This window comes from Lycium barbarum, chromosome 4 (genome assembly GCF_019175385.1).
Source record: "Lycium barbarum isolate Lr01 chromosome 4, ASM1917538v2, whole genome shotgun sequence".
In the NCBI taxonomy this organism is placed as follows: Eukaryota; Viridiplantae; Streptophyta; class Magnoliopsida; order Solanales; family Solanaceae; genus Lycium; species Lycium barbarum.
The window spans coordinates 3,997,942-4,024,782 of record NC_083340.1 but is presented as its reverse complement, the minus strand read 5'-3'; the positions used below and the strand labels follow the sequence as shown (position 1 = coordinate 4,024,782).

The 26,841-nt window shown below is 37.5% G+C and overlaps 1 protein-coding gene across 1 annotated transcript; it reads left to right on the top strand.

Moving 5' to 3' along the window:
• Positions 1-1,325: 1,325 nt before the first annotated feature.
• On the top strand, positions 1,326-26,841 carry LOC132634893 (lysine-specific demethylase JMJ17). Its single transcript, XM_060351035.1, has 34 exons — positions 1,326-1,551; positions 1,671-3,055; positions 8,222-8,279; positions 9,069-9,191; positions 10,811-10,868; positions 11,000-11,136; positions 11,929-12,087; positions 12,178-12,264; positions 12,720-12,896; positions 13,808-13,960; positions 14,054-14,245; positions 14,336-14,407; positions 14,755-14,850; positions 16,625-16,708; positions 16,829-16,945; positions 17,026-17,233; positions 17,325-17,389; positions 17,850-17,908; positions 17,994-18,125; positions 18,229-18,385; positions 18,458-18,790; positions 19,976-20,155; positions 20,311-20,372; positions 21,013-21,091; positions 21,924-22,070; positions 22,175-22,308; positions 23,124-23,244; positions 23,328-23,401; positions 24,383-24,527; positions 24,788-24,937; positions 25,440-25,535; positions 25,614-25,709; positions 25,800-26,002; positions 26,547-26,841. Exons 2-34 carry the CDS (start codon positions 1,719-1,721, stop codon positions 26,779-26,781), a joined length of 5,526 nt encoding a protein of 1,841 aa, XP_060207018.1. The 5' UTR covers positions 1,326-1,551; positions 1,671-1,718; the 3' UTR covers positions 26,782-26,841.

Sequence of the window (26,841 nt, the reverse complement as noted above, 5' to 3'; positions counted from 1 at the left end):
TTAGGTTAGAATTCAAAATGTAAGATGGTTAAAATTTCTGAGTAATAAACTTCAAATTCTGATTTTACCTTTGAAACTAAGTAAAGAGCATAACATTCTATAACAAGTAGTAATTGTGTTGGTATTTTCAGTTGGATTAGAGCAAGTTTCACAGTGATTTTGATTTTAAAATGAATAGTAAGTTAAAAATTATATATCTCGTGCATACGAAAAATAACTCGAGTTGCAGATAATTTGGGTTGAATCGTTTATAATGAATATTAAATTTATTAGTTCACCCATAAGATAGAAAAGAAAAAAAAATCTTTTTGTCATTGAAATAGTTTAGTGTATTTTAGGGAACAAAAAAACATATATCATCTCATATATTGGGCTGAGAGCCACTTATAAATAAAAAAATATATTAAAGTATTGGTTCAACTACATGAGAAAATGTTTTTGATTTCCATATATATAGAAACATTACATTGACATACACATTTAACGTGTAGCAAAAAATATACACATTTAATACTCATAGAATTTCTTCATGCTTCATCATTAGATGTGTCGGGTTCAAATTTTGAGAATGGCAAAGAATTTGTGTAGAGAGTTTTTTTCCCCATTTATGAGATTACACTTGGGTATGTTGTACCGAAATTTAAAAGTCCTAATATGAATATCAAACATCAAGTCACAACTTTTTTTAGCGAACAAACATAATTTTTATTTTTTTTGACTTAACATCGACAACTCTTAATCTGTAATTTCATTTAGACCACTCGAACAACAGAGGTAATAAAATTTAGCTCTTGAACACATGATAGAGTGTTCCTAAGTTTGAAACTTTTTGCTCGCGTTCTCAAGTATCTACTAGGTAGTTAAGTTAATCACATAAAATATGTTATTTACTTTAATTATCCATATCAATCTCAATCGGAATAAGCCTGAGGAATGAGGTTTTCTTTTGAAATTAAAATGAAATGTCTAATAAGAATCCTTTATAATTAGGCTTAAAATTTTAATTGGAACAGGCCATAGATCCAATAAATAAGTGAAATTTAATAAGTTTAAGAAATTACCAATCTATTAAGTTTTTTTTTTTTTTTTTAAATGTAACACAAATAGAAGTATAGAACTATGTAGTATGTACATCACCCTTTGCTATCCTCACAAAGATTCAATCAAAACGCGTGACATCAATCGCTTTAGATTCCTCAAATCCAGTAGATTCCTTGCCACCATCGTAAATTTTCTCAATTCTATACCTCTTTATATAAATCACAGTTCCCACAAAACCTGCAAACGATTGCCTATTTATGAGAAACTATTGCCCAAAAAAGAAACTATTGCCTATTTATGAGACAAAAAAATAAAAAAATAAAAAATACTAAAAGAAGACTTAACGAGAACACCGTTTTCTTGGTTTCCAACTAAAAAGACCAAACAAGTGATATCTAAACACTAAAACAACGCACACGTTGGGTCATACTTAGTTTTTGGAAGTACATACATATTTGACAAAACAAGAATCTATCAAGACTCAGTTTTTATTTCTTTATTCCATCAAAGGTATGTTAAAGATTTCATTTTTAATAGTTTTCTGTTTCTTTACATTTCAAGAATCATGAATTGTGATTGTTTATATGATTTGATACATATATGAATGTTTATATGTATTTTTCATGCAGATTTTGTGATTGGGTTTTGATTTTCTTGATGAAATATTAGTTACATTAATGGGTAGAGGTAGACCTAGGGCTGTTGAGAAAGGGGTGTTAGGGCAAAATATAAGTGCATCCCCAAGTGGGTTATTGAATATACCATCAGGGCCAGTTTATTATCCAACTGAGGATGAATTTAAGGACCCTTTAGAGTTTATTTACAAGATCAGGCCAGAGGCTGAGAAATATGGTATTTGTAAAATTATCCCACCTAAGAGTTGGAAACCCCCTTTTGCATTGGATTTGAATACCTTCACATTTCCTACGAAAACGCAAGCGATTCATCAGTTACAGGCTCGGTGCGCGTCTTGCGATCCGAAGACCTTTGAATTGGAATACAATAGGTTCTTAGAGGAGCATTGTGGGAAGAAAGCGGCGAAAAAACGTGTTGTGTTTGAGGGTGAGGACCTAGATTTGTGTAAGTTGTATAATTCGGTCAAGCGGTTTGGAGGGTACGATAAAGTAGTGAAGGAGAAGAAGTGGGGTGAGGTTTTTAGGTTCGTTCGGCCTGCTGGAAAGATTTCGGAGTGCGCCAAGCATGTATTGTTCCAATTGTACCTGGAACATTTGTATGATTATGAAGAGTATTATAATAAGTTAAATAAGCTGGGAAATAGAAGTTTCAGGAGAGGAAACCAAAGTGAGAGGAAAAGAGAGTCAGACTCCCAATTCTCGAGTTCTAAGAAAAGGAGAAAGAACAATGAGTGTGATCGAACTGAAACGTGTAAGGTGAAGGAGGAAGAACCCCACGATCAAATATGTGAACAATGCAAAAGTGGATTGCACGGGGAGGTAATGCTTCTCTGTGATCGGTGCAACAAGGGGTGGCATATGTACTGTTTATCACCGCCTCTGAAACAAATTCCTCCCGGGAACTGGTATTGCTTGCAATGCTTGAATTCTGAAAAAGATAGCTTCGGTTTCGTAACTGGCAGAGAGTTATCATTGGACTCATTTAGGCGGATTGCTGATCGTGCCAAGAAAAAATGGTTTGGTTCCACATCAATTTCACAGGTGCAATTAGAGAAGAAGTTCTGGGAAATTGTGGAGGGATCAGCCGGGGAGGTGGAAGTAAAGTATGGCAGTGATTTGGATACTTCCATCTATGGTAGTGGATTTCCACGTGTAACCGATGAGAAACCATCATCAGTTGAACCAGGTACATGGGATGAATATTGTGCTAGCCCATGGAACCTCAATAACTTACCCAAGTTGCCAGGTTCGATGCTTCGAGCTGTACATCATAGTATTGCTGGTGTTATGGTGCCTTGGCTGTATATTGGAATGCTATTCTCTTCATTCTGCTGGCATTTTGAAGACCACTGCTTTTATTCCATGAATTATCATCACTGGTATGAGTGTTAATTATTCTTTTTTAACTTAAGTCCATTTTCTTATTCCTACAAAATAAATGACTACATGCCAAGTTTGACTAAATGAGAACATATTGTGTAATTTCTCTACTTTTTTTGTATACGGCTAACGGCTTGTATAATATTAATAGAATTATTTCTAATTTACTTGATAGTAAAAGAACTCTCGTTCCACTTCTACTGAAAGTTAACATGGTAGCAAAACGAATAAATTTCAAAGAATCTTTTGACTGTATACCTGAAAAACAAAAGAATAAGATCTGCCTAGAAGGTCTGCTATTGATTTAGAAAAGAATAAGTTTGGTTCATTAAACTGCATACAATCACTTATAGAAATGTCAGAGACCTCTATCTAACCAGTAGTTTCATTTAATTTACATGTGCATGCAATAAAAGACAAGTAAGCTGTTAGTTGTCTTGCTATGGAACTTCTTTCAGATGCTTTATTATTGATCTTGATATTAATTGCTCTGCATTATTGCCTAATGTGATGTGATATGCCTGTCCTAATAAGGTTAGAGATTTGGCATGTTGGTAAGTCTGTGCGAATCTTACAAAATGAACTTTATAAAATCCACTTAACATTGTTTATTAGGGTTTTGCAATCTACAACTGTGCTTTCACTAGTCTTATTATTGTGTTTGGTTGATGTAGTTTCACGGTCTTGCTTTTATTTATTTTAGTGATTGAGAAATCTGTCTGGGGCCAACCCTTCGGACCAACCAGAACTGTCGAAACTCTGGTATAATGGGTCCGCTCCTCTACCCTTGTCCATTTTAATACCAGGCTTAGTTCGCATCGCGTAGGGCTTGAACCTATGACCTAAGTTACAAGTCCCTCAACCTTTCCCACTTGAATTAATGCCCAGGGGGCATGAATCTCTATTCATGGTCTTGCTTAGGTAGTTAGGTTGCTAGCTCACTGGTAGCTTCATCACTTGTATTATCCTCCTTTGACTTCTCCTCTTCTGCTAAAATGTTTTATAGTACCTATATCCATGAAACTTATCTCATTTTCTGCCCAGATTAGGTTTTATGTAAATTATGAAAAGCGTAATCTACCTTTTCAAAAAAGAGAAAGAAGTGAAAAGCGTAATCTAATCCTTTACTGGTAGCTTGCATATCTGTCCAATGAAAATAGAGATTCTAAATTACTTCTTGAAAATGCTTGTGCATCTATTAGATGTCCATTGGCTTCATATCCTTTTTTCATCTCCCATTAACCAATTGATTCCCTCTTCCTCCCCCATCACCTACAAGACCCTCGAAATCCAAAATAAAATACGAGTTAAGGGCAAACAAGGTATATAGCCTTGCTCTTCTTTTCGGGTAACCTTTCCCTTCTGTTAACTGTTACTCATAAGTAGTTTATTTGTCGGTGAATGCCCTTTAACAATTGCCTAACATGCACATTGAAGTTCACGTGGCTTATTGTTGGAATAGGAATAAGATTGTTTATAGTCTTGTACATGGAAAAGGATTGTAATGTAGTGTCTATAAATAAGGCTCAGTGTAATAATGTAGTTAATGTATCTTAATAATATTTTCCGAGTCTTTATTTCTCACACTTATATGACTATATGTGTGGCGATGTGGACCGCTCTTTCTAGCCAATGGGGTGGAGCTTCCGTATTACTCTCCTCCCCCCCCCCCCCCCCCCACCCACAACAAAACCCAACAAAAAAAACCCCCCACCCCCACCCACCCACACTTTTACAAGAGTGACTAACCCGAAATAGTTGGGATCGGCTCTCAATAACCATTACGCTTCATTTGGGCCCTAGTCATTTTAATATTCAACAATTTGTCTGTTAGGACAAACTAGCTTTTTTAACCCTCAGGGGTTGGCCTGGTGGCAATTGACTTGAGCCTTGGGGTGCTCCCTTTCAAGGTCTCAAGTTCGAAACCCACTGGGTGCAAACAATTTCTGAGGGCCATCGGACTGGGTAAAACCCTGAATTACCCGTGGTGCACTTGCGGGAAACTCCTTGCCGAGGGCCTGTGCACCTCCGGGATTAGTCGGGGCTCAAAGAGCCTCGGACACCCGGTGCTTAATCAAAAAAAAAGGACAAACTAGCTTTTTGATACTAAGAATTTGTTCTCACGGTCATCATATGGTGACATATAGCTTTTACCTACTAAACGATCAACAACTACTAGACTTTAGTCATAACTAGTTGGTATACATACATTGCTTCCATTGTGTTCTATACCTTGCTAAGTCCATGTGGATTTTAAGAGGTCATAGGTCTTTTCAGACAACTCAACGATCTGTGATTTTTGGTCTAGTTTGTCCCTCGTTCACACTTTCAACTATAATAGTGTCATATCAGACCAGTGCATTTCTAGGTTTATGTAGAATATGGCCAAAAAAAATATCATTGGTGTCTATTTTTCATCACTGTGTTCTACGTGCACCTTTTTTTTTTTGAAACTGGTAATTGTGTATTCCTCAGCATTAAGGACATGCTTGGAGACCTTCAAAAAGTGTTATAGCAGAAACATAAACAAGGAAATAGAAACTACTTAAAAGGATTTTAATAAATCTATAAATTGATCTACATCTTCTAATGCTATTTCTTTACACCAAATGTAGAAAGACACTATACAATTCCATTTATCTATCTGAATGGAATTGGATCTATCTTCAAAACATCTCCCATTCCTCTCTCTCCATACTGTCCATCAAATGTAGTGTGGTATTATCCTCCACCATTTCTTCTGACTCTTACTGCTTCCCTCTTCATCCAACAGCTAAGCAGATCTGCAGTGTGTTCAGGCATAGACCAATTTATCTCTGTTAAGTTGAGAAATAAGGACCGCAATTGTGCAGTGAATTTACAGTGTAGAAAAAGGTGCTTGTTAGTCTCATCAATTTCATTGCACAAGAAACATCTTGAAACTATAATTGCACCTTTTCTCTTTAAAACTTCATGTGTCAAACAAGCCCTTCTTGCCACCAGCCATGTGAAGCATTTCACCTTATTTGGGGATGGGCACTTCCATATGCTTCTCCATTGCTTTGATTGTTCTCTATTCTGCCTATTCCCCTCCCTTTTGTAAGCCCTTTTTACTGGGAATTTTCCATCACTGTTATGCCTCCATCTCAGGATGTCTGGATCATTGTTGATGCTACTGAAATCACCAATTCTGCTTAAAGGGTTGGCAACCCTTTCCACTTCCCAATCATTCAATAATCTTCCGAAGGATAGGTTCCAACCCTTTGCACTCCACATCTCATCTATTGTGCTCTCTGGGTTATTACATAGAATGGATAAATCTGGAAAAACTTCCATCAATGGAGCTTGCTCCTTCCAGGCATCTTTCCAGAATTTTGCTCTTTTACCATCTCCTACTGTTATCCGCGCATTACTTTCCAACTTGGGCCACAAAGCTCCGATTGTCTTCCATGCTCCCACACCATAAGTGCCAGTGCTCACTTTAGTACACCAAACTTGCACTTGGTCACTTCTTTCCATAATGCATTCTCCTCACTGTTGTACCTCCATAGCCACTTCATCAACAGGCAATTATTCTGTGCTTTCAAATTTCTGATGCCCAATCCACCCCTTTCTTTACCTTCCATTGTTGTCTGCCATTTCTCCAGATTGTAACCTTTCTCCTCCTTGCATCCATGCCATAGGAAATCCCTTGTGAGTCTGTCCATTTTTTTTTGAACATAGGAAGGTAAAGGAAATAAGGACATGACATATGTGGGAAGGGAATCTAGCACAAAGTTGATAAGAATAAGTCTTCCCCCCAAGATAAGTATTGTGCCTTCCATTTTGCCAATTTCTTTTCTGTTTTCTCTACAATTCCATTCCAAATTTCCCTTCTATCAGATTTCTCATTATTAATCTTGTCTAATGTGGTATGATTACACTCCTTTTCTTTTGATAAGGTAAAGTACTTTATTAGAAGAATAGTACCAAGAAGGTACCAAAAAGTTAACGAGGAATGACCACACACTCTTTTAAACATCTGCATGTTTACAATATTCACTTTGTAGATACACGCAAGGGTGGCTCAGTTGGTTGAGCGTGGAGCTTCTATAATGGAGGTCGCAGGTTCGAAACCCCCTGCCTACGACAACAGGGGATTTGTCTTCTGTGCTGAGCTCATTGCCCGGGGCTTGCCTAGTGCGGGTTATCTCTCCCGTGTGGTTTGCGGGCTATTGCACAGGAGCGGGGTTTACCTTGTACGCACCTGAAGGGTAGCGGCTACGGGTTCGCTTGTCATAAAAAAACATTCACGTTGTAGATATCTCGGGCCTTAGATGCTTTAACATTCATATAATATTAGTAGTCTTTTAGTTGTTCTATAAAAGTTATCTTTCACTTGGGTTGGTATCTTTGTGGCACATACCACTACCTTAGTACTGCTCCATTTCAACTGTTGTGTTTTACTTGTACGTTATGTGCCTTTCTTTGTTAAAATTCACGTTTTATTTGTTTTGCGCTTAAAGCACCAACGGACCTTAGAGCTTTTTGCGCCTTTCACTTTTGATAACACTGTGTCCCGCCCGCTTGCTTACTACCATTTTGGAATTGGTTTCATCGCAAAATGGATGAATTTTTTTTTTTTTTTTTTGGGAAAATAGTGGCCGGCCTTACTTCTTTTTTCCTTTTTTGTTGCTCCTATTTCTCTCCCTTCAGGGCCCTAGAAAAGTAAATTCCATCATCATGCAACTTCACTCGACATCTCAGGTGGGTCAAACTTTTGAAAAGTGACTGAGGCTAATGAAGTTGCTCATGCTGATGGAGTTAAATTAAACTGATTAGAGAGCTGAAAGGTTGAGAACAACATAAAGTAGAATACAATAGTAAAAAGAAAAAGAAAATAGTACCGAACAGAAAAAAAGGATAGTGCAATAATAATTTGCAGTACTTGTTGACGGCGTTTCAGCGGATCAGACAACACTTCTTGGGGTTTTCCTTTAGGCATATTGATAATTTAGTTGGAAATGTCTTCTTGACTGTGACTTTGTGCATCTTTTCTTCATGAATTCATTTGCATTTCCCTCTGAGATCTTTTTTGCGATCTCCTGATTGAGCTCATGATATCGTTGTTTTTTTTAATCTTGTGCATGACCGGTTCCCTGATATTCATTGTTATCAGTTAATGAGTTCTTCTTGCTTCCTTTCAGGGGAGAGCCAAAATGTTGGTATAGTGTTCCTGGCAGTGAGGCCCAAGCTTTTGAGAAGGTCATTCAATGAATACTTCCTCTCCTGTATTAGTGTCATGATCTTTGATTCTGTGTATTAGTGCAAATTGTGGGCTAGTAAAGTTAGAACATATCGCTTCTACTGTGAATGAAAATTTGGCGCAAATACATCTTCACTAAAGTTCTTGATATTTGAATGTTGGCTTTTAGGAGATTTTTGTGTAATGATTGCTTTGTCCCTTTTCTAAATGGCTTTCTTGGAGAGTGTTGAACAAAACTGAGGCAAGTGTAAAATCATGGGAAATATATTTGTTCTTCATACTATTTGGTTCTTCAATTTTATGGGTTTAAATCATCTAATATAAGAAGTAAATGTAATATAATTTACCTTGTAATTCCATGTATAGATGAATGAGTTCAAGGCTAGTATTCTAGCATGTTGACTTGATAGATGTAGAGAATAGCTGGAGTCCTGCTAAACCCACGGGTAACTGATGACTCTAAACCCACGGGTAACTGATGACTGAATACAATAATATGATTAAGTTTAGTGTCTAGGGTAGTGTTAAGAAAACTGTTGCATATTCTTTCATTATACATTTTGGCATAAAGAGATTACGTTCCTTGATACGTTTCATCATAGCAATTTATTCATATTTTAGCCGCCAAAGAAGTGATAAAGAATACTTGATTGCTGTTGTCTATTAACTTTTACCAGTGTTTATAACTGGTTTTTATGTCTAGCCTTCCCTTGTAAATTTCAAAATTTGGACTTTTTCTTTGACTTACTCAGCTGGTAGCTGTCCTGTAACTAGCAATTTTTGTGCAGGTAATGCGTGATAGCCTTCCTGATCTGTTTGATGCGCAACCAGATCTGTTATTTCAGCTTGTAACCATGCTGAATCCGCGTGTGTTGCAAGAAAATGGGGTTCCTGTTTATAATGTATTACAGGTTTGTTGCGGGACCTAATACTCAGATCTTGCTCCTTCTGTCCTGCTGTCTTTTTCCATTGTATTTTATACCTCCCAAAATTCCTGGTCGATGTCATGATACTGCATTTGAGTCTTTCTCTTTGTAGATAGATGAACATGACAATAAGGAGAAACTGTCATGAAAGTGGAAAACATGGAGAATTTCTCATAAGAGTTTTCTTCTGTTTACAGAGCTAAACTCTCTTTTCGCTTCCAAACTTACATTCAACTTTTATATGGGCAGGACGTAGGAGGGTTTACTTTCTATAGATATTGTAGCTTAGTGTTTAGTTGAGAAACTAGGAAAATAGGTTCTTCGTATTCAATTGAAACAGCCTCTCTACCTTCACAAGGTAGGGGTAAGGCTGCATATACACCACCCTCCTAGACCCCACTTGTGGGATTACACTGGGTATGTTGTTGTATTCCATTGAAAGTTGGTACTTAAATTATCTGTCCATGGCCCAAACACTACACTACAAAAAAGCGAAATAAGAAAAACAAGTGTGTCAGCACTCCTATGCCACCCACCACAGATGCAGGACAAAATCAGGATTTTTGAGGGGTATCACACCAATGAACTGTGAAAGAAGTGTTTTAACTTAAAAATATCTTGTTCTAGGGATACATGTCCAAGAGGGTGCGCACTTTTAGGAATCTACTGGTATTCTGAAGCTGTTTAGTCCGATAAAACCCAAAAATTGCAAAAGTGAGGGATAAGTAGGTGATAAACTGCTGGGATTTTGTCTTTACTTCACCACTGCTTCTTACGTTTAATGTATACTTTTTTTGAGAATGTATACTTCCAAAAACAGCTTTTGGTACATTCTTTGAAACTTGTTTCTCTTTTATTTATTCCTTCATTTATTGGTCAATTTCTTCCACATTTTTCTCTTCTTTTTGTTTTGTATTTTGTCATTGGCCTCCAAGCTTCATTGCCAAAGGTGCACGTGATCCCTCAAACCCATTAGGATATAGTTGTTGTGAGCGTTGGGGCTGCCTAAATGCTACGTCATACGATAAGGTTGCTATTTAGATGATCCATAGTGTAGGAGCCTAATTCTCGACCATGGTCATACATTTGGGACCATAAATTATAAGTAACACAATGTTTTTCCCTTTACTGGTCTATCGTACCTAATATGTGGGAGAATGTGTCCTTAGGGCTTTGGTGGTTAGACCGCAATGTGTGATGTGTGTTAGGCGTATGTCATGGAAAACCCTGCTGTGGACAAAAACTTGGTATTTAATTGGAGAATTGTAAAGGGGTAGACCATTATCCACTGAGGTTCTAAACCGTTTGCCCGACCCTTAAAGATTTTCTCTGTTATAAAAAAAATGTGGGAGAAATGTTAAACGTCTTAATACTAAGCAGAGTAGGATCTTGTCAATAAAATAAAACAAAAATTCTGATGAAGCTCGCAATCAAATAATCAAAGATCTTCATTATGATTAGGCTTTAGGCAGTAACTCGATGAGCAATAACAGTACTTACGATCTCCTTCATGATAGCCATTCCAGGAGTACTGAATTTAAAACTTCTCCCATTTTGCACTTTTCATTTACGCGGCTTGTATTTGCTTGTTTACTTTGTTGCAGGAGCCTGGGGACTTTATTATTACCTTTCCCAGATCGTATCATGGAGGCTTCAACTGCGGTGAGCCCCGGCTTTTTGCTAGTTTATCTCTGATTTGCCAATAAGATTCTAGTTATTCAATCTTCTTCAAATGCTTAGTCATGCATTATGCAGCTCTCTCCCGTAGTCTTACCTGCATCTTGAAATCGCAGGCTTAAATTGTGCTGAGGCTGTCAATTTTGCCCCTGCCGACTGGTTACCTCATGGCGGTTTTGGAGCAGAGCTTTACCAACTTTATCGCAAAGCTGCTGTTTTGTCTCATGAAGAGCTGCTCTGTGCAGTAGCCAGGGTGTGTATCCTTGTCCCCTTTTCCATTTTAATGTCCTTGTTCCAATTAGGAGAAATATAATAGGTGACCCCTTACTTTGAAACCCGACCACCCAAATTCATGGTATGCTGTGGACAATGCTACACTCATTCGTCGTTTGCCCACAGATGTAGAATGCTGCTCTTTTACATGCTTCATGTGGTTTTTTTTTTTAATCTAGGACTAGTTACGCATTTTATTTCTTTCTTTTGTGCTATTGTGATTTCTAATTTCTTCCAATCTACCTAAGCCTTGGTGGGCACTGGGAGATAGCTGGTAAAAGGGCAGCCCGGTGCACTAAGCTCCCGCTATGCGCGGGGTCCGGGGAAGGGCCGGACCACAAGGGTCTATTGTACGCAGCCTTACCTTGCATTTCTGCAAGAGGCTGTTTCCACGGCTCGAACCCATGACCTCCTGGGAGATAGCTGGTACCCTGTTGAATATTCGTGGTGCAAGCAAGCTGACCCAGACATCACTGTTATAAAAAAAGTGTCATTTGTTGATTCATTTCCAAGTGGGTGGGATTGCCCTTTAATACTTTAATTCCACTTTACCAATGGATGGTGCACTAAATTTTGTGACGTAGCTGTTAGACTGCTTCTGTTGCTTACCATATTTTCTAAGTTTCCTACCGAAACTTATGCTATGATGCTTTTACTGATGAACTTTTGTTTTCATCTTTTCATTGCTTTGTATTCATAGATAACTTTTCCATGCTTCTATGTATCTTTAAATTTTAGTCATGCCAATTTAACAATTTTCGTCACCTTGCAGAGTGAATTTGACAGCAAGGCAGCACCTTACTTAAAAACAGAATTGGTCAGGGTTTATTCTAGAGAAAAGTCTTGGAGAGAGCGGCTTTGGAAAAATGGCATTGTCAATTCTTCTCTCATGCCACCTCGTATGAAGCCTGAATATGTGGGCACAGAAGAGGTACTTTAGCTTTGATATTGCTTCTTGAATTTTTGACTATGAATGTGTTCTGAAGTGTTTTTCACAAATTGTACCTGATCTACTTTGAAGGATCCTATATGCATCATATGCCAGCAATATTTGTATCTTTCTGCTGTAGCGTGCAGCTGTGCTCCATCATCTTTTGTTTGTCTTGAGGTAAGCATTGTTTATATGTGCAAAAAATACACTGTTTTCCTTGTCTCTCCGCTTCCTATATTTCTTATGCTTTTGTGAGTTCTGTCTGTAGAATGTTACTCTGGTCAAGTTCAAGCTAAACTTAGCTGATCGTAGAAGCATAAAATCATCTCTCATTGTAGGTTGTAATATTGTATATTCTAGCATCTAGGAGGCTAGGACATTCTCAGCATTGTGCTTTAATATGGTAACAGTTTTCACATCATTATGCAGCATATGTTTTAATTTATCAATTTCAGTAGCCTAAAATGGATTATGTAGTCCTTTTTTTTTTTTTTGGTTTTGGGGGGGGGGGGGGGGGGGGGTAGTGATTACACTGCTGAATGCTCTTCTTTAGTCGTAGTCTGTTATGTTCTCTGTCATCAATTTTGGTTCTTGATTATGCTTTCTTGACTTACTATGAGTTTTACTTGCAGCATTGGGAACATCTGTGCGAGTGTAAGCCACAAAAGCGTCGACTCCTTTTTCGTCATACCCTCGCTGAATTGAATGATATGGTGCTTATTACTGATAAGAGTAATCATGAAGAGGCTGCAAAAAATGTTAGAAGGCAACTTCCGTCTTCCAATGATCCTCCTGCTTTGTCCAAAAAGGTTCTGATCATCACTTTCATTCAATATGGGACCTTTTTTTCGTCAAGTGTTCTTTTCTGGCCTAGTGAATGTTAAAAGTTGCTTTTTGGACCCCCTCTTGAGCCCCACACAGCGTTCTGCATTTCGTTGCTAGCTTTTCTAATTACCTGTAGATTCCCGTCTAACCACTCAAGTTGCAGAGATTTCTATACGCAAGTTTTCAGCAGATCTGTATTAATCAGTTTTTAGTTCAAAAGAGGTGAGGTGGGGAACAGAGGTTCTTGCTTTCTGTTGCTTGGCATTATTATTGGAAGTAGATTACAAATAGATATCTTGATATCAATAATCACGAGGATGGAAGAACATGCTTAATGACTCCATACCAGTGTTTAATCAATAGTGCTTTGCTCTTATGTCTCTGAAATGTTAATACTGCTAATTTTCCTTCATCATCTGTTCATCAAATATATATCTTTGGAGAGTTTACAACTTTGTGTCAAATACTGGTAGAATTTTCTCAAGTTTCTTTCTCCCACTTGCCTTTTTCCCTTGTCTAATTTTCTCGCTATCGCACACCCTATCCTCTGAGTTGTCAAGAAGCTTAAATGTCACAATGATACTAGTGGTCAAGAAGCTTAACGATCTGGATTATAATAATGGTCTTGGGACGTATCCTTCTCGAACCTTTTTTGCTCTGTTTGGGAAGTTTCTACTCTTTGATAGGCTGATACCTGAGTAAGCTGTTCACGTTCCTGAGTCACTTGATACTTTGAGACGTGACATCTGCAGTCTGTCTCTCACATATTCATGATACTATGTTTTTTATAGTCTAAAGATAATATGTGGCTTGTGCAAATTTATAAGTGGCTTGTGCAAATTTATAAAGTGATATCTTCTAATTGTTATTGGCTCCCATCAATGGCCAAATGTAGATAAAAGGTGGCTGTATCACGCACATGCAACTTGCTGAAGAATGGCGAATAAAGTTCAGTAAGCTTTTCCAGAATCCTTACTCGTCAGATGCTTATCGTCGTGCAATAAAGGAAGCCGAACAGTTTATGTGGGCTGGTCATGAAATGGATCCGGTGAGATTTCAGCCACTTCATTTTCTACAACTTGTTAGTCCTTAGATTTATTACTGTCTTCAACTAAATATCTTTATGTCAAATGGGGTTTAGGTAAGAGATTTGGTGAAGAAGTTGACTGATGCTCAGGATTGGGCTCACAATGTCAGGGATTCTCTCTCTAAAGTAAAATCGTGGATGTCTGATCACAGTAGTGATGTGGTGAAGGTGCAGATGGAAGTTGTTGATAATTTGCTCAGTTTAAACCCCATACCCTGTAATGAACCTGAACATCTCGAATTGAAGGTGAAATGCAGTTTGTTTCTGATTTCCCCTCCTTTATACGCACTTCAATTTTGCACTGGATCTGATAATCCATGTATGCTCTGTGTACAGGATTTCCAGAAAGAAGCGAGCCAGCTGACTCTGGAGATTGATTCTGTTCTCTCATCATGCTCAAATATTCTTGTAAGCCAGTTCATTCACCTTGTTGATAGTTCTCTAAGTATGGTTTGTTGTTGCTGCATCAGCGAATAGAATATGACAGGAGCTAATTCAGGCTTTTGTTATACATTTGTGGCTAATATAATATTATCCACAACCCCCCCCCCCCCCCCCCCCCCCAAAAAAAAAAAAACACAATAAAAGGTTGTCTAATTTCTGAACCTTTTATCTGCCTTTGGCATCTGGTCATTTCATATTTTTACATTTTTTGGATCGTTTGGAAATGTTTCTTCTTCTTTCCCTTGAGGTTTGGAAGTGTTGCTAATTGTGTTCTCTTATCTTTGTAAATTATTGCTTCATTGCCTTTTCAGGTATCTGATTTGGAGACCTTGTGCTCTAAGACTGTTGATTGCCCCATCCACATCAAAGGAAGTGAGGAATTGTTGCACAAGCTGTCTTCAGCTAAGGTATACCTCCTTATTTTGTAAGATTTACGTCTTTTATAATGTTGATAAAGGTACCAGGCAGGCGTGGCCAATTTATATGTTTTAGTGACATTGACACATGTAACGCCTCCTTATTTTGTCCTAGAGAAAAAAGCATCTAGTCAAATTAAAGGACTTAAAGAAGATTGGGAGAAAAGATGAAATATAGAAGACACAACCCTTTTTTGTCAACAAAATCTTTTGCATACAGAAATAATGATGCATAAAATAGAAGACAAAATCCCTGAAGTTTGGTTCTTATGTCAAAACAAATAAAAAGAGGATCAGCATAGTTATGATTTTCCTTTGTGTTCCAACTGATTAATTGTTACTGTTCCTCAGATTACTGCTGGCACTTTCAGGTGCCGCGTTTTCTTTGACTTCTGGCCTTTTGTGTTCTTTGTGCAAAAATTGGAAATTACTGCTGGAGAAGTTATTAGATCTTATGAGGTGAAAAAGATGATAAATGGCTGTCAGTGAAGATACTGGTACTGTTAATGGTCATTCTTGAAGATAATAGTATCATTGTGAGGACAAGAGGGGGTTGCGCAGGTGGTAAGCACCCTCCACCTCCAACCCTAAGGTTGTGGGTTTGAGTCACCAAGGGAGCAAAGAGGGGGGGAGCTCCTCCTAGGGAGGGGGAAAAAATATTGTTGTCAAAGAACTGGGAGTCATACCATTTCAGTGCATATACAAGCTTGCTAAAGTTTCTCTCATAGTATAATGCTGGCTTTTACTGTGAATGAGATACAAGAAGTTGAAGCCCCAATTAGAAAGATGAATGCTTTAGTGATATGGAGAAATTTAAAAAAAAAAAAACACGATAAAGTTTGAGAATATCTTTTATATTGACCATGTTGGCATAAGAACCAGCAAATATTTTCTTTCCTGCAAAGACTTGTTTACTTATCCAAATTGTAAAAGCAATGAGAATAAAACCCACCTGGGGTCAGTCAATACAGCTTTTAGGGTTCTCTTTTTTCCCTTTTTATGTTCTCCTCCTTCAAGGATGATATCAGCAAAAGATGATGAATTTGACCAGGATTGGCCTGTTATAGAAAGATCATACAGGTGTGCTCCCTCTATAAACAATAAACAATCAATCTAAGGCCTCTCTGAGTATCCAATCCCCTTCACCTGTGCAAACCAGACCAACTCATCCTTTCCATTGGTAGCTATTACGATACTTTAGTATTTTTTTCCTGAGAATAGACTCCTGTACATACTTACTGGACTATGTAAGAATATCTGATGAGTTGATTCAGCCTTAAAAAAATGATGAGTGATATCTTGATTCAGTGGATTAAATATGCAAAAGATTTACCTTAAAATGTCTATAAATTGATAAGTACATTATGCTTTTCGCCTGCCAAAAGAAAATAAAAGTGAAGTATCCTTTTGGCATGGTTTCACATTGATTCACTTTAGCAAAATTGAATTCTATTTTAGGACACATTTTAAATTCAATTTAAAATTACCTCTAATAATGCTCTATATTTACACATGTAACTGGAAATGACACACACTCACTTGAGATGTTTTGGATGTATGGCAACTGCTATCTGAATCATCTTTTGCTGTTTTGAATGTCGATCAACTTTGTGTCTTGCATTCTTGCTGGTAGGATTGAAAGTTAATTCAAAGGGTTGCTCTGTATGATGTGATTATTCGCTTGTGGTAAATTGTCATTTGCTGCCTCAATCTTCAGAAATAGAATGGGTTCTGCTTTATAGTCTCATATATTGAGCTTTTTCAGGCTTGGGCTAAAAGAGTAAGGAAATGTGTGTCTGAGACTTCTGCTAGAGTTGAGGCAGATATTCTCTACGAGCTAGAGAAGGAGGTGATCTGTTTATCTTTGCTTTCTGTGATGCTGTCTTGTTTATCTTTGCTTTCTGTGATGCTGTCTTTCTTTTGGGGTTATTTGTTTTGTGATTTTTCTGTTACTTTTTGTTGTTTCCAGAATTTAAGCCTTCAAGTGCAACTTCCTGAGCATGAAATGCTCCTAGATTTAATTAGTCAAGTTGAATGTTGTCAATCTCAGTGCTGTGAGATGTTGAAAGGTTCTCTCAGTGTCAAGGTAGTTCCTACCTTATCATAGTTTGGAAAGTGTTGATGGAAGTAGAACATTGCATAAATGCCACATTTTATGTTGTACAGGAACTTGAATTGCTTCTCAACAAATGGGATGGTTTTATGGTTAACATTCCAGAGCTTGAACTTCTGAGAAAGTATCATAAAGATGCCGTGTCTTGGATAGCGCGTGCTGGTGATATTCTATTGAGAATCAGTGAAAGGGAGGATCAAGAAGCTGTAGCTCTTGAGTTAACTTGCATTCAAAAGGATGCGTCATTGCTTAGAGTCAAAGGTTTGGAATTCTCAGTCGATCTTTTGTTTACTAGTTGTATTGTTGTAATCTAATGCAAACATCTATAATATTTTTCATGCTTCTGACATAGTTGAGGAGCTGCCTTGTGTGGATATTGAGCTAAAAAAGGCTCGTTGTAGGGTGAAAGCTCTGAAGGTAACTAGAGTGGTCATTCTTTTCCTACACTTTCTGTGGATCATTGAGTTACATTTTCAGCATTCTTATCATGTCCTATTCTTCTTTTCCCTTTTTCTTTCTAGTCTAATTAATTCTTTTTATGGTTCATAACTGGAAGGGGAGCCTTGGCGTAACGGGTAACGTTGCTGCCATGTGACTAGGAGGTCACAGGTTCGAGCCGTGGAAACAGCCTCTTGCAGAAATGCAGGGTAAGGCTGCGGACAATAGACCCTTGTGGTCTGGCCCTTCCCTAGACCTGCGCATATCGAGAGCTTAGTGCACCGAGCTGCCCTTTTGTTTTTTTTGATGGTTCACGACCGCTTTGACATCTAATCACTTACGCTACTAAAGTAATTCATCATTCATTGCTATATTTTGGTCTCGTAAATCTCTTGTTCGTTCCTCTATCTGAATTTTCTGAAATCCTTCTTTCGTACAGGCACGTCGTTGCAAAATGTCCATGGATTATATTGAGCAGCTTTTGATGGAGGCTAGCATGTAGTATTACAATTTTCACTTTACTAATAATGGTTGTCTTGAAAACCTATTATTCATCCTATTTGATATGTGAATATATCTCCAGATTGCAGATTGAGAAAGAGAAGTTGTTTGCTGATGTTTCCGAGGTAAAAGCAATTGCTGTATCTTTAGAGGAAAGAGCCAGACGCGTCCTTAAAAACAAGGAAGAAATATCTGAATTTGAGGATGTTGTAAGGTGTTGCCTATTTCCCTAATTTAGTTATTGCTTCATATCTCTTGTGTGTGCTCGCGTATTCGTTCTACTTCTGTCTAGTATTTATATTTTGTGAAATAATTAGGGCTTCAGAGGAGATATTTGTGATTCTTCCTTCTATTGATGAAGTCAAGGATGCGGTATCGATGGCTAAGTCTTGGCTGTCTAGGTCACAGCCCTTTTTATCACGTGATTCTATGGCACTTGGTTCAAGTCCTCCTCTTGAAGTTGTGACTTTGAAGGTTAATCTCTTGCAAACTCTGCCTTTGTGAGATATAAAACAGCTGTTACATCCTTTTTTGTAATTTGTGCAGGAATTGGTATCAGAATCTAAGCTTCTGAAGCTATCTCTGAGAGAACAACTGATGATGCAAACATTGCTTGATACTTGCACCGGGTGGGAGCAGGATGCCTGCTCTGTGTTGCATGATACAGAGTGGCTGTTGAATGTCGAAAATATAGATGATGAAATATTGAGCATACTTGGTAAAATTGAAAAGCAAATTCAAGCCATAGACTCAGTTGTAGAAGCAGGTCAAGGTCTTGGTTTCAAGTTTGATATGGTTCCAAAACTTCAAGATGCTTGTTCTACTCTTCGTTGGTGCTTTAGGGCTTTATCTTTTGCTACTGCAATTCCAACACTTGAGGTAATTAATTTGCTCATCAGATTTTTGTTCTACATAAAGAGAGATAGATCTGGACATTGATTTGTGGTTTTGGCTCTTCTTGATATGGCTATGCATGCACTCTTTATTATTGGGTTAATATATGTGACTTTACTAGTTTTATTTGGCTTCTTTTGGTATCCAGTGCCTTAATTTTTTTCCCTGGTCCTATATTCTCCCGTACTAGGAGTAGTAGTATCTTTGTTTTGTCTGATTATTGTTAGATCCCTAGTACTATCTGATTGTTTCTTTCACTCTTATCATCTTATTATTTGGCTCTTATTATTGCTTATTATTACTGATGCTTTTTCATCTCTTTTTCTTCTCTCCTTGAGACGGGGGTCTATCGGAAACAGCCTCTCTACCTGTCACAAGGTAGAGGTAAGGTCTGCGTACACTCTACCCTTCCCAAACCCCACCTGATGGGGTTTTACTGGGTTGTTGTTGTTACTAGTTTTATTTGGCTTCTTTTGGTATCCAGTGCCTTAATTTTCCTGGTCCTATATTCTGCCTCTGGTATCGCCCATATTCAAGGATCAATAGCTCTAAATACCTTTTAGTCTATCGTCACGATGGATTTGAAAAGTTTATAAGTTGTTAATTTAGTTATTGATGATTATTTATTTGGAGCACAATTCTCTTTTTGCTGGTTTGCAAAGTTACTTGGTATATCTTTTCGGTTCATGTAAGTCCAACTAAGTTTGGAAACTACAGGTGGTGTGGTATATTTGGAGCGCCATTCCTGGTTCTTCCCCTATCCCTTTGTTATGTTGGCTGAACGTAAGTCATAAACATTATGCCATGTTGCTGAACTGAAGATAGTAGGTCACTTAGTGAAGCAACCTCTCATTCGAGAGTATCACTAGTATGACCTCTTATGATACTCTAGGCCCTTCGCCCATTTCTCCTTCCTTCATATGCTTGCCAACTACCGTGTTGGTAGAAGCTTAGGACCCTTGCTTGGCTTTTCTTCTTTAACCCCTAATTTGGCACATCGGTCTTTTTCTCGTGTAAGCCTTTTAATTTCTATAGTTTGTCTTACCTCCCTTTGTAATGGCTTTGCTGTTTTTATTCTGCCACCTGGTTTAAGTCTTTTTCTTACGCTTCATCTATCCCTGTCAAAGTGATGGTGGATGTGCTTAAGTTTATTTGCTAACATTGCTGTAGGAAGTCGAGACGAATTTGGAGATTGCAAGCCACCTTCCTATCATGTATGCAACTTGCAGTTTATGTATTTCCTTAATTGATTGGGTAAATTGGCTTCATAGAGCTTTGGAAGTCTCCATTCATTCTACTCTTGGAAGATCCAACATAAGTGATGCTGAAGAAATTCTCAGACAGTATCAGGTACCTTTTCATCCATTCTGTAGCCTTTCTGAGGATTTATTCCCTCCTCGTTTATGTTTGGAATTTTGATGTTACTACTATTTGAACTTATATTCTACTTATCGTCGTTATGTGAGAAAATTTTATATTTTGTGTATGGTGCGTTCGTGCTGCAGAACATTCGTGTCTCATCTCCTGCAATGATTAGTCGGCTTCAAAAGGCTATTGAGAAACACAAGTAAGTGCCCACTTATACATATTTCATGTGTGGTGTATATCTGCTTATCACATTTTCATGATGTTGAAAAATAACTTCTTCAGCTACCATCAAGTGTGGCATTGGAGAGACCTATATTTTGTTCATGTTATTTAGAAATAATATCTCATACTATAGGTAAAACATCATGTGCTTCTTCAGTTTTCTTTTTTTGGATTCTTCTGGTGAATGCATGCAAGTGTCAGGTTAGCTCTTTTGAGAACCTATTGCTATCTGAGAGGCTGTGTAGTCCCATGCTACTCTCTACATTCTTCCCAAAATTTCACTATTTTTTGAATTTTATAGTTGTTACTTTTATTTGAGAATGGAGTTTTTTTTTGGTCTCTTGCTTCTACTGAAAGGTTGGGTTAGGACTCCAGTTTGGACCAGTCTGTTGGTACAATTTGGCATGAACCTACTACATTTCCATCCCTGTACAATCCCTTTCTACCCTGCCTGCTAAAGAAACTATCTAGTTAGGGAATATTTTGTCATATAGACATCAGAAAACTTCTAGCAGATACACTGCCATATCTATCTTTTTCATCTTGTTTGCTTTTCGCCAAGTTTTTATTTATTTATTAGTTTATGATTTTATTACTTACAATTGGAATTTTTGCAGCTCATGGCTGGATCAGGTGCATTTATTTTTCCCCCCTGACTTTAGGGATCGATCATGGGATCTGTTGCTGCAGCTTAAGGTAACATATCTTCGTGTGCTCTGTTTTCTTCCTTCTTCTAGGTCAACATTAATTTTTTAGTTTATGTTTGAACTACGTTTCTTTTTCCTCCTACAAGTCATAGCTTTTATTTCTTTTGGCAATGTTGTTATTGGGGTATTTTTGTTACTTTGGATTTCCAATTTATGAGTTTTTATTATGCTGGAAGTTGGAAATGTAGTTTAATGTCTCATCTTTCGACTCTGTTCTCTTGGTGACTTTTCGATAGATTGTTAAATTTGGGTATTTGAATCTTTCCACCGAATGAGAGCATACAAGGCATTGTTCTTTAAAAAGAGGGGGTAACCAATGTGATTCGTCTTCACTATATTTTGCCTTTTCCTAAGTAATCCTTCCTCACGCGGCTCATGATATAACGACAGTCTAAATTCTCCTCCTCTGTCTCACAACCCATTTGAACTGGACCTATTGTTTTCTCACTTTTGATTCAGATTTGTGCTGTCAATTAACCGTATGGAGATTGACTCGGCAGGACAGCTTGTTTGGAAATTTGCGTCCTACTACGATGTGTAGAAATTGAGGAAGAAAGTTAATTAGAATTGATTAAGAAAGTTCCTCGTGGATGTGACTAATTGGTTATTAACTGGCTTTTTGTCCACAATTCTGAACTTTTATTCATTGAAATGATCCAAAAATTACTCTCCACCTGCCTAAGTAATTAATGTTGAGTCAACTCTGTGGTTTTTATACTTTGAAGCTTTAAACACATTCTCATTACCATCTCGTGGTATTTACATGTGATATACATTGATTTTTATGGTTACTTAATGTCTAGTGATTCGAACACCTTCAGGAAAAAGGGAATAATGATGCCTTCAGTTGCTCAGAACTGGACATGGTTTTCTCTGAGGTTCATAAGATAGAAGAGTGGAAGCGCCAGTGTGAGGAGGTCTTACACCCTTCAGTTAGAGATGCTCACCTGCTTACTGCTCTTTTACAGGTTTGAAGTTGTTTTCTCCTTTTATTTTATTCCCTTTCAGCTTGTTGACCTGGTTATAGCTATTATATGGTAGATGTGTGATACAATCTAATGTAATTATGCAGACTGAAAATGCAGTTGAGAGATCAATCAGCATCTGTGAGACATCTAACCGGACCAATTCCAGCGCTTTATGTATATGCTGCTCGCTTGATGGTGTGGACCAGAAGCTTTTGACATGTTCTACTTGCAACGACTGGTACTTTATCTGGCTAATTAACTTGTTAGTTTGTGTCTCTTAAAAAGGTCTCAGATAGATTTTTGGGAGAGGGGAGTTTGAATGACTATTTGTTATTACCAGTTATCCAGAGTGTGATATAATACTTTGAGCCTTTTTGGCCAAGCTTCCAAAGCTTCTTATTTTCGAAAACACGTTTATCAAGATAGCTTTTCAGAGTACTGTAGGAGAGTAGCACTTTCTGTTTGGCCAATTCATTTGAGAAGTGTTTTTCCTGATATTTTTGGTGTTTGGAGAGAATCTCCACAAAGTGCTTTTGAGTGTCAACAGAAGACGGTATCAAGGTTCATTTTTCAATTTAGTATTATTAAAATGGAGAAATGATTTAAGTATGTATTATGGAATAAGGAGAAGAAAAGGTAGAACGAAATAGGAAAAGGAGAATAAGGTTTATTTGAGAGACAAATGGGTTAAGTTGATGACGAATAATAGTTTGGTGAATATAAGTTTTGGGCAAGGATATGTTTGTCTGGAGAAAATATAATTTTCTTCTTCTGTTTCTATTTCTCGGAAGAAGCAAAAAAATATTGCTTCTTCCCCACAACAGAAAATCTGCTTCTGCTACTGCTCAAAAACACCTTTCCTTTTTGCCTATACACCTTGAATCTAAAAAAGAAGTGCTTTTATCTTCCAAGAAGCATGGCCAAACGGGCTATTAATTTCCTTCGACTAAGGGAAAATTGGACTCATTTTACTTTGGACAACTATTTAATCTTTATCTTCATATGAAGATTGCTTTCGTTATCACTTACAAAAAATGTGATGCTTTTATACAGCTTCCACTTGCAGTGCATTGGATGTTCACCAGGAGATGCCAATGATTCAAAAGAATTTATTTGTCCTTATTGTCATTTCATGAACAGTGGAAAGATATCAAGAAATGGAAGTGATCCTCTGGTATGCTTGACCATGTAGCTATCTGAGTGACCTTGCACTTAACATTTGCAGTAACATCTGATTTCTGGTTTTACTTATTGCAGAATATTGGAAGGAAGAGTCTCAAGTTGCACAAGCTCGTTGAGCTCTTATCAGATGCTGAAGATCTATGTTTATGGTAATGACTAATGACTAATAGCCTGTTTTAGTTGAAATTCTGTTGTCAGAAGACTCAGAACTGCTTTTACAAATCTGAATAGGATGCTAGGATACCAATTGTCTTCTTCTCTTTTTCTTTTACTTCTCATTTTGGTTGGACAATGTGGGTAGGGGGGAGTTCTAGCAGTGGGTGGATGTTACTTTAGCCAGCTTTTGGCTCCTTGTACTAGTTGTGTGTAGCTCTGTTTTAGAATTATATGTAGAAATTCTGGAAAACGAGAATAATTACCATACATGTAGGAGTTTGTATATATGAGTTTCTGAATTTGTTTCCTCCTGTACTATTTCGACCAAAGTATAAGGTAGATGAAAGGAGTACCGACTACCGAGTAGTTTCTTGACGTGTTCAAGTGTTTAATAGAATATCCAATTAATTTTAAATGGATTAATGGAATTTCTGCAGCGGACTCTCTGTAAATACTTTTGAACAACACCTTTTTGGTGCTCGTTTTTTATAATACTCTTACCTTTCTCAAAAAAGTGTGTTCCAAGTGTATTCCGTTTGTGAAAGTAACACTAAAGAAAATATCTGAAACGCATCATTAGGACTTGTTAAGGTGCTTATCTACATGTGAACCTCTGTAGTACATTATGGGATCGAGAATAAAATTGTGGAAATCTGAATTAATCGGTTACAAATTCAATCAATAGAGTGAAATCTTTTCCAAATCTAAAAAATAGAATCTAGAGTGAAAACTGTCTTCAGTGTCTCTCCTACATATGAGGTGAATAACATTCTCTGCCCACTCCCGTCCCAAAAACATGAATCACCTTCCATCTTTTTCTTCATTTGTTCCCGGGTGGTGGGGTTCTTTTTGCTTCTTTGAAATTTATGGTTCTGCTACTGTGTATAACTTTGCTCTTGTAGATTATGTGTGTCTACACCAGCGCCTCACTTTCTGTAAAGTGTTTCACTTAACCATTGGCATTCTCCTGGCAGGATTCAGGAAAGAACTGTACTTCATCAAATTGTTCAAAAAGCTCTCAATATCAAAGCTCGCATCGAAGAGATTGTCAAGTTTGTTTTAACTTATCCAGATAAAGACCTTAGCGTTATTGCTAAAAAATTCTGTGCTGCTTTGAAGGTACCAAATGTCTGTTCAACATTCAGTTTCAATGACAATATCAGTGTAGTGATCTGTTTGAGTTACTGCTATGTTTATCTTTTCTCCTGCCGATGTGTGTCTTTGTTGGTGTTTTCATTTTTATGGGCATATGGTTTTCTTTTGTGGGCATTTAACTTGATTTGGGAATCGATCAATTCTGAGTTTTCTGTGAACATCCCAGAATATTAGCCGTAAACTCGCCACTTGGAACTTATTTTTGCTTTCTGTTGACTGCATAGGCTGTACATATTGTTGGTGCATATGATTGCGAGGCAAACAGCAAACTCGAGTTGGCATTAGCAAGAACTTCTTGGAAAATTAGGGCTCAGAGATTATTAGACGGTTCACATAAACCCTCAATTCAAGTGCTTCAACGGCATTTAAAAGAGGTATGCTGCACTTTCCCATGCCCTTTATTTGTATATTGATTGATCTATTTATTTCTCTTGGGGTGCTCCAGGGCACTTTTCATATGCTTGTATAATGATATTCAATTTTTCTCCTTTTTCTTTTCAAATTAAAAATGGAGAACAGCATGATAAAGTTTCTACATGAACTTAAGAAAGTAATTGTGAACTTCAAAAGCCTTCGGCTCTTTGAGTCTTCTTATCAGGTTCACTGTTGAAATGAGCGGGCTCCACTCTCGGCAGCTTGTCACCACTACTGAAACTCTCGTTCTCATATGGCGCTTTTTGTGAATCAGGAATGTAGTTCATGAGTATGCTGACCTTAATAGAATACATTTCTTGCCCTTTTGGCTATGACAAAAGCATACTGACCTTAGTAGATCATTTCTTGATAATTTTTTGGCTTACCATTGGTTTGTGGTTGTGATTAGAAATGGCTTGCAATCTAACGAATTATAGCTTAATATGTTGATTGTTACTTCAGGGACTAGCTGTCGGCATTCCTTCTGAAGATTATTTTAGACAGAGGCTGACAGAAGTGAAAAACATTGGGTTGCAGTGGGCTGATATGGCAAAGAAGGTAAAAAGTGTACATGTTCATCTCAATGGTTATGTTCTTGATATGTGATATTAACCTTAAACATCTTCCTTGTAACAGGTTTCAACAGATGGCGGCGCACTTGGATTGGATAAGGTCTTTGAGCTCATCACGGAGGGTGAAAATTTGCCCGTGTCATGTGAAAAGGAGCTTAAGGTAAAATGTCAAGAAAACTTCTCTTGTCGAGATGAAAGTTAAGTGTAGTCGTGTCACATCTAATTAGGCCACATTTTTTGGAACATGCAGTTACTAAGGGATCGGAGTATGCTTTATTGCATTTGTCGGAGACCTTATGATAAGAGAGCGATGATTGCTTGTGATAAATGTGATGAATGGTATCATTTTGATTGCATCAAGTTATCCTCACTGCCAAAAATCTATATCTGCCCTGCATGTTGCTGCATGGAAGGAGAGGATTTTGCATCGATGTCGACAAGCGGCGAAGAGAAGTGAGCATTCTCTCTTTTTCCCGCTGCCAACTAGTAATTACTTTCACCGGTGGTCTTGGAAAGCTAAAGAAATTCGTTCACCCCAAGGCGGATCTAAAATTTAAACTTCGTAGTTCACGGTTTTGAGTTTGTTGAATCAAAAGTTAATATTCTCAACATACTTCAAAATTTTCCACATATTTCTAAACTATAGGGGTTAGGACTACCCGTGTGCATCCAGCCAGGGGCGGAGCTAGGGGTGCGCAAGGGGGTACATTTGAACCCCTTCACCAGAAAATTACACTATACATACAAGGTCCAAATTGTTTTGTATGCATATATAATAGATGTTTAATCTTCTTAGCTCCTTTGTGTGTTTACTTCTTTATATTTTTGTATCCCATACTAAAAAATCTTGGCTCCGCCTGTTGCACCAACTATAGAATAAATATAGACATACATAAAAAGTATTGGTCATCCGGATGAGCAGTTCTTATATGGTCAACGAATACTAATGCTAAGATTTGTCGCGATATATGTTTTTGACTGCTCATTTGTACTGCAGGGTCGTCGGTGGCAAACACGAGGTACCTCAAACGCCTTCTCCGCGACACAGAGAATCAAAAAGGAAATCAAGAAAACCCAAATGGGAGATAGTGGATGCTGCTGGTGATGTATCAAGAAGTACTAGTAATATTGAACATTTGTTCTGGAAAAATAGGAAACCTTATAGACGAGTAGCTCATAGACGACAACATTTTCAGAGCTTGTCCCCTTTTATTTTTATGCAAAATAGTTGATCAATGTGTAAATACGCTTTTGCCTTCTAATTATTTATTCAATCGATCCTCATTTTTTGA

What these genes read in the sequence shown, in the direction of transcription:
- LOC132634893 (XM_060351035.1), top strand. Translation starts at nt 1,719, where the DNA reads ATGGGTAGAGGTAGACCTAGGGCTGTTGAGAAAGGGGTGTTAGGGCAA. An exon ending in TCATGGAGGCTTCAACTGCG is followed by an intron (nt 10,869 to 10,999) that starts GTGAGCCCCGGC and finishes TTGAAATCGCAG; the next exon opens with GCTTAAATTGTGCTGAGGCT. An exon ending in TGCTCTGTGCAGTAGCCAGG is followed by an intron (nt 11,137 to 11,928) that starts GTGTGTATCCTT and finishes GTCACCTTGCAG; the next exon opens with AGTGAATTTGACAGCAAGGC.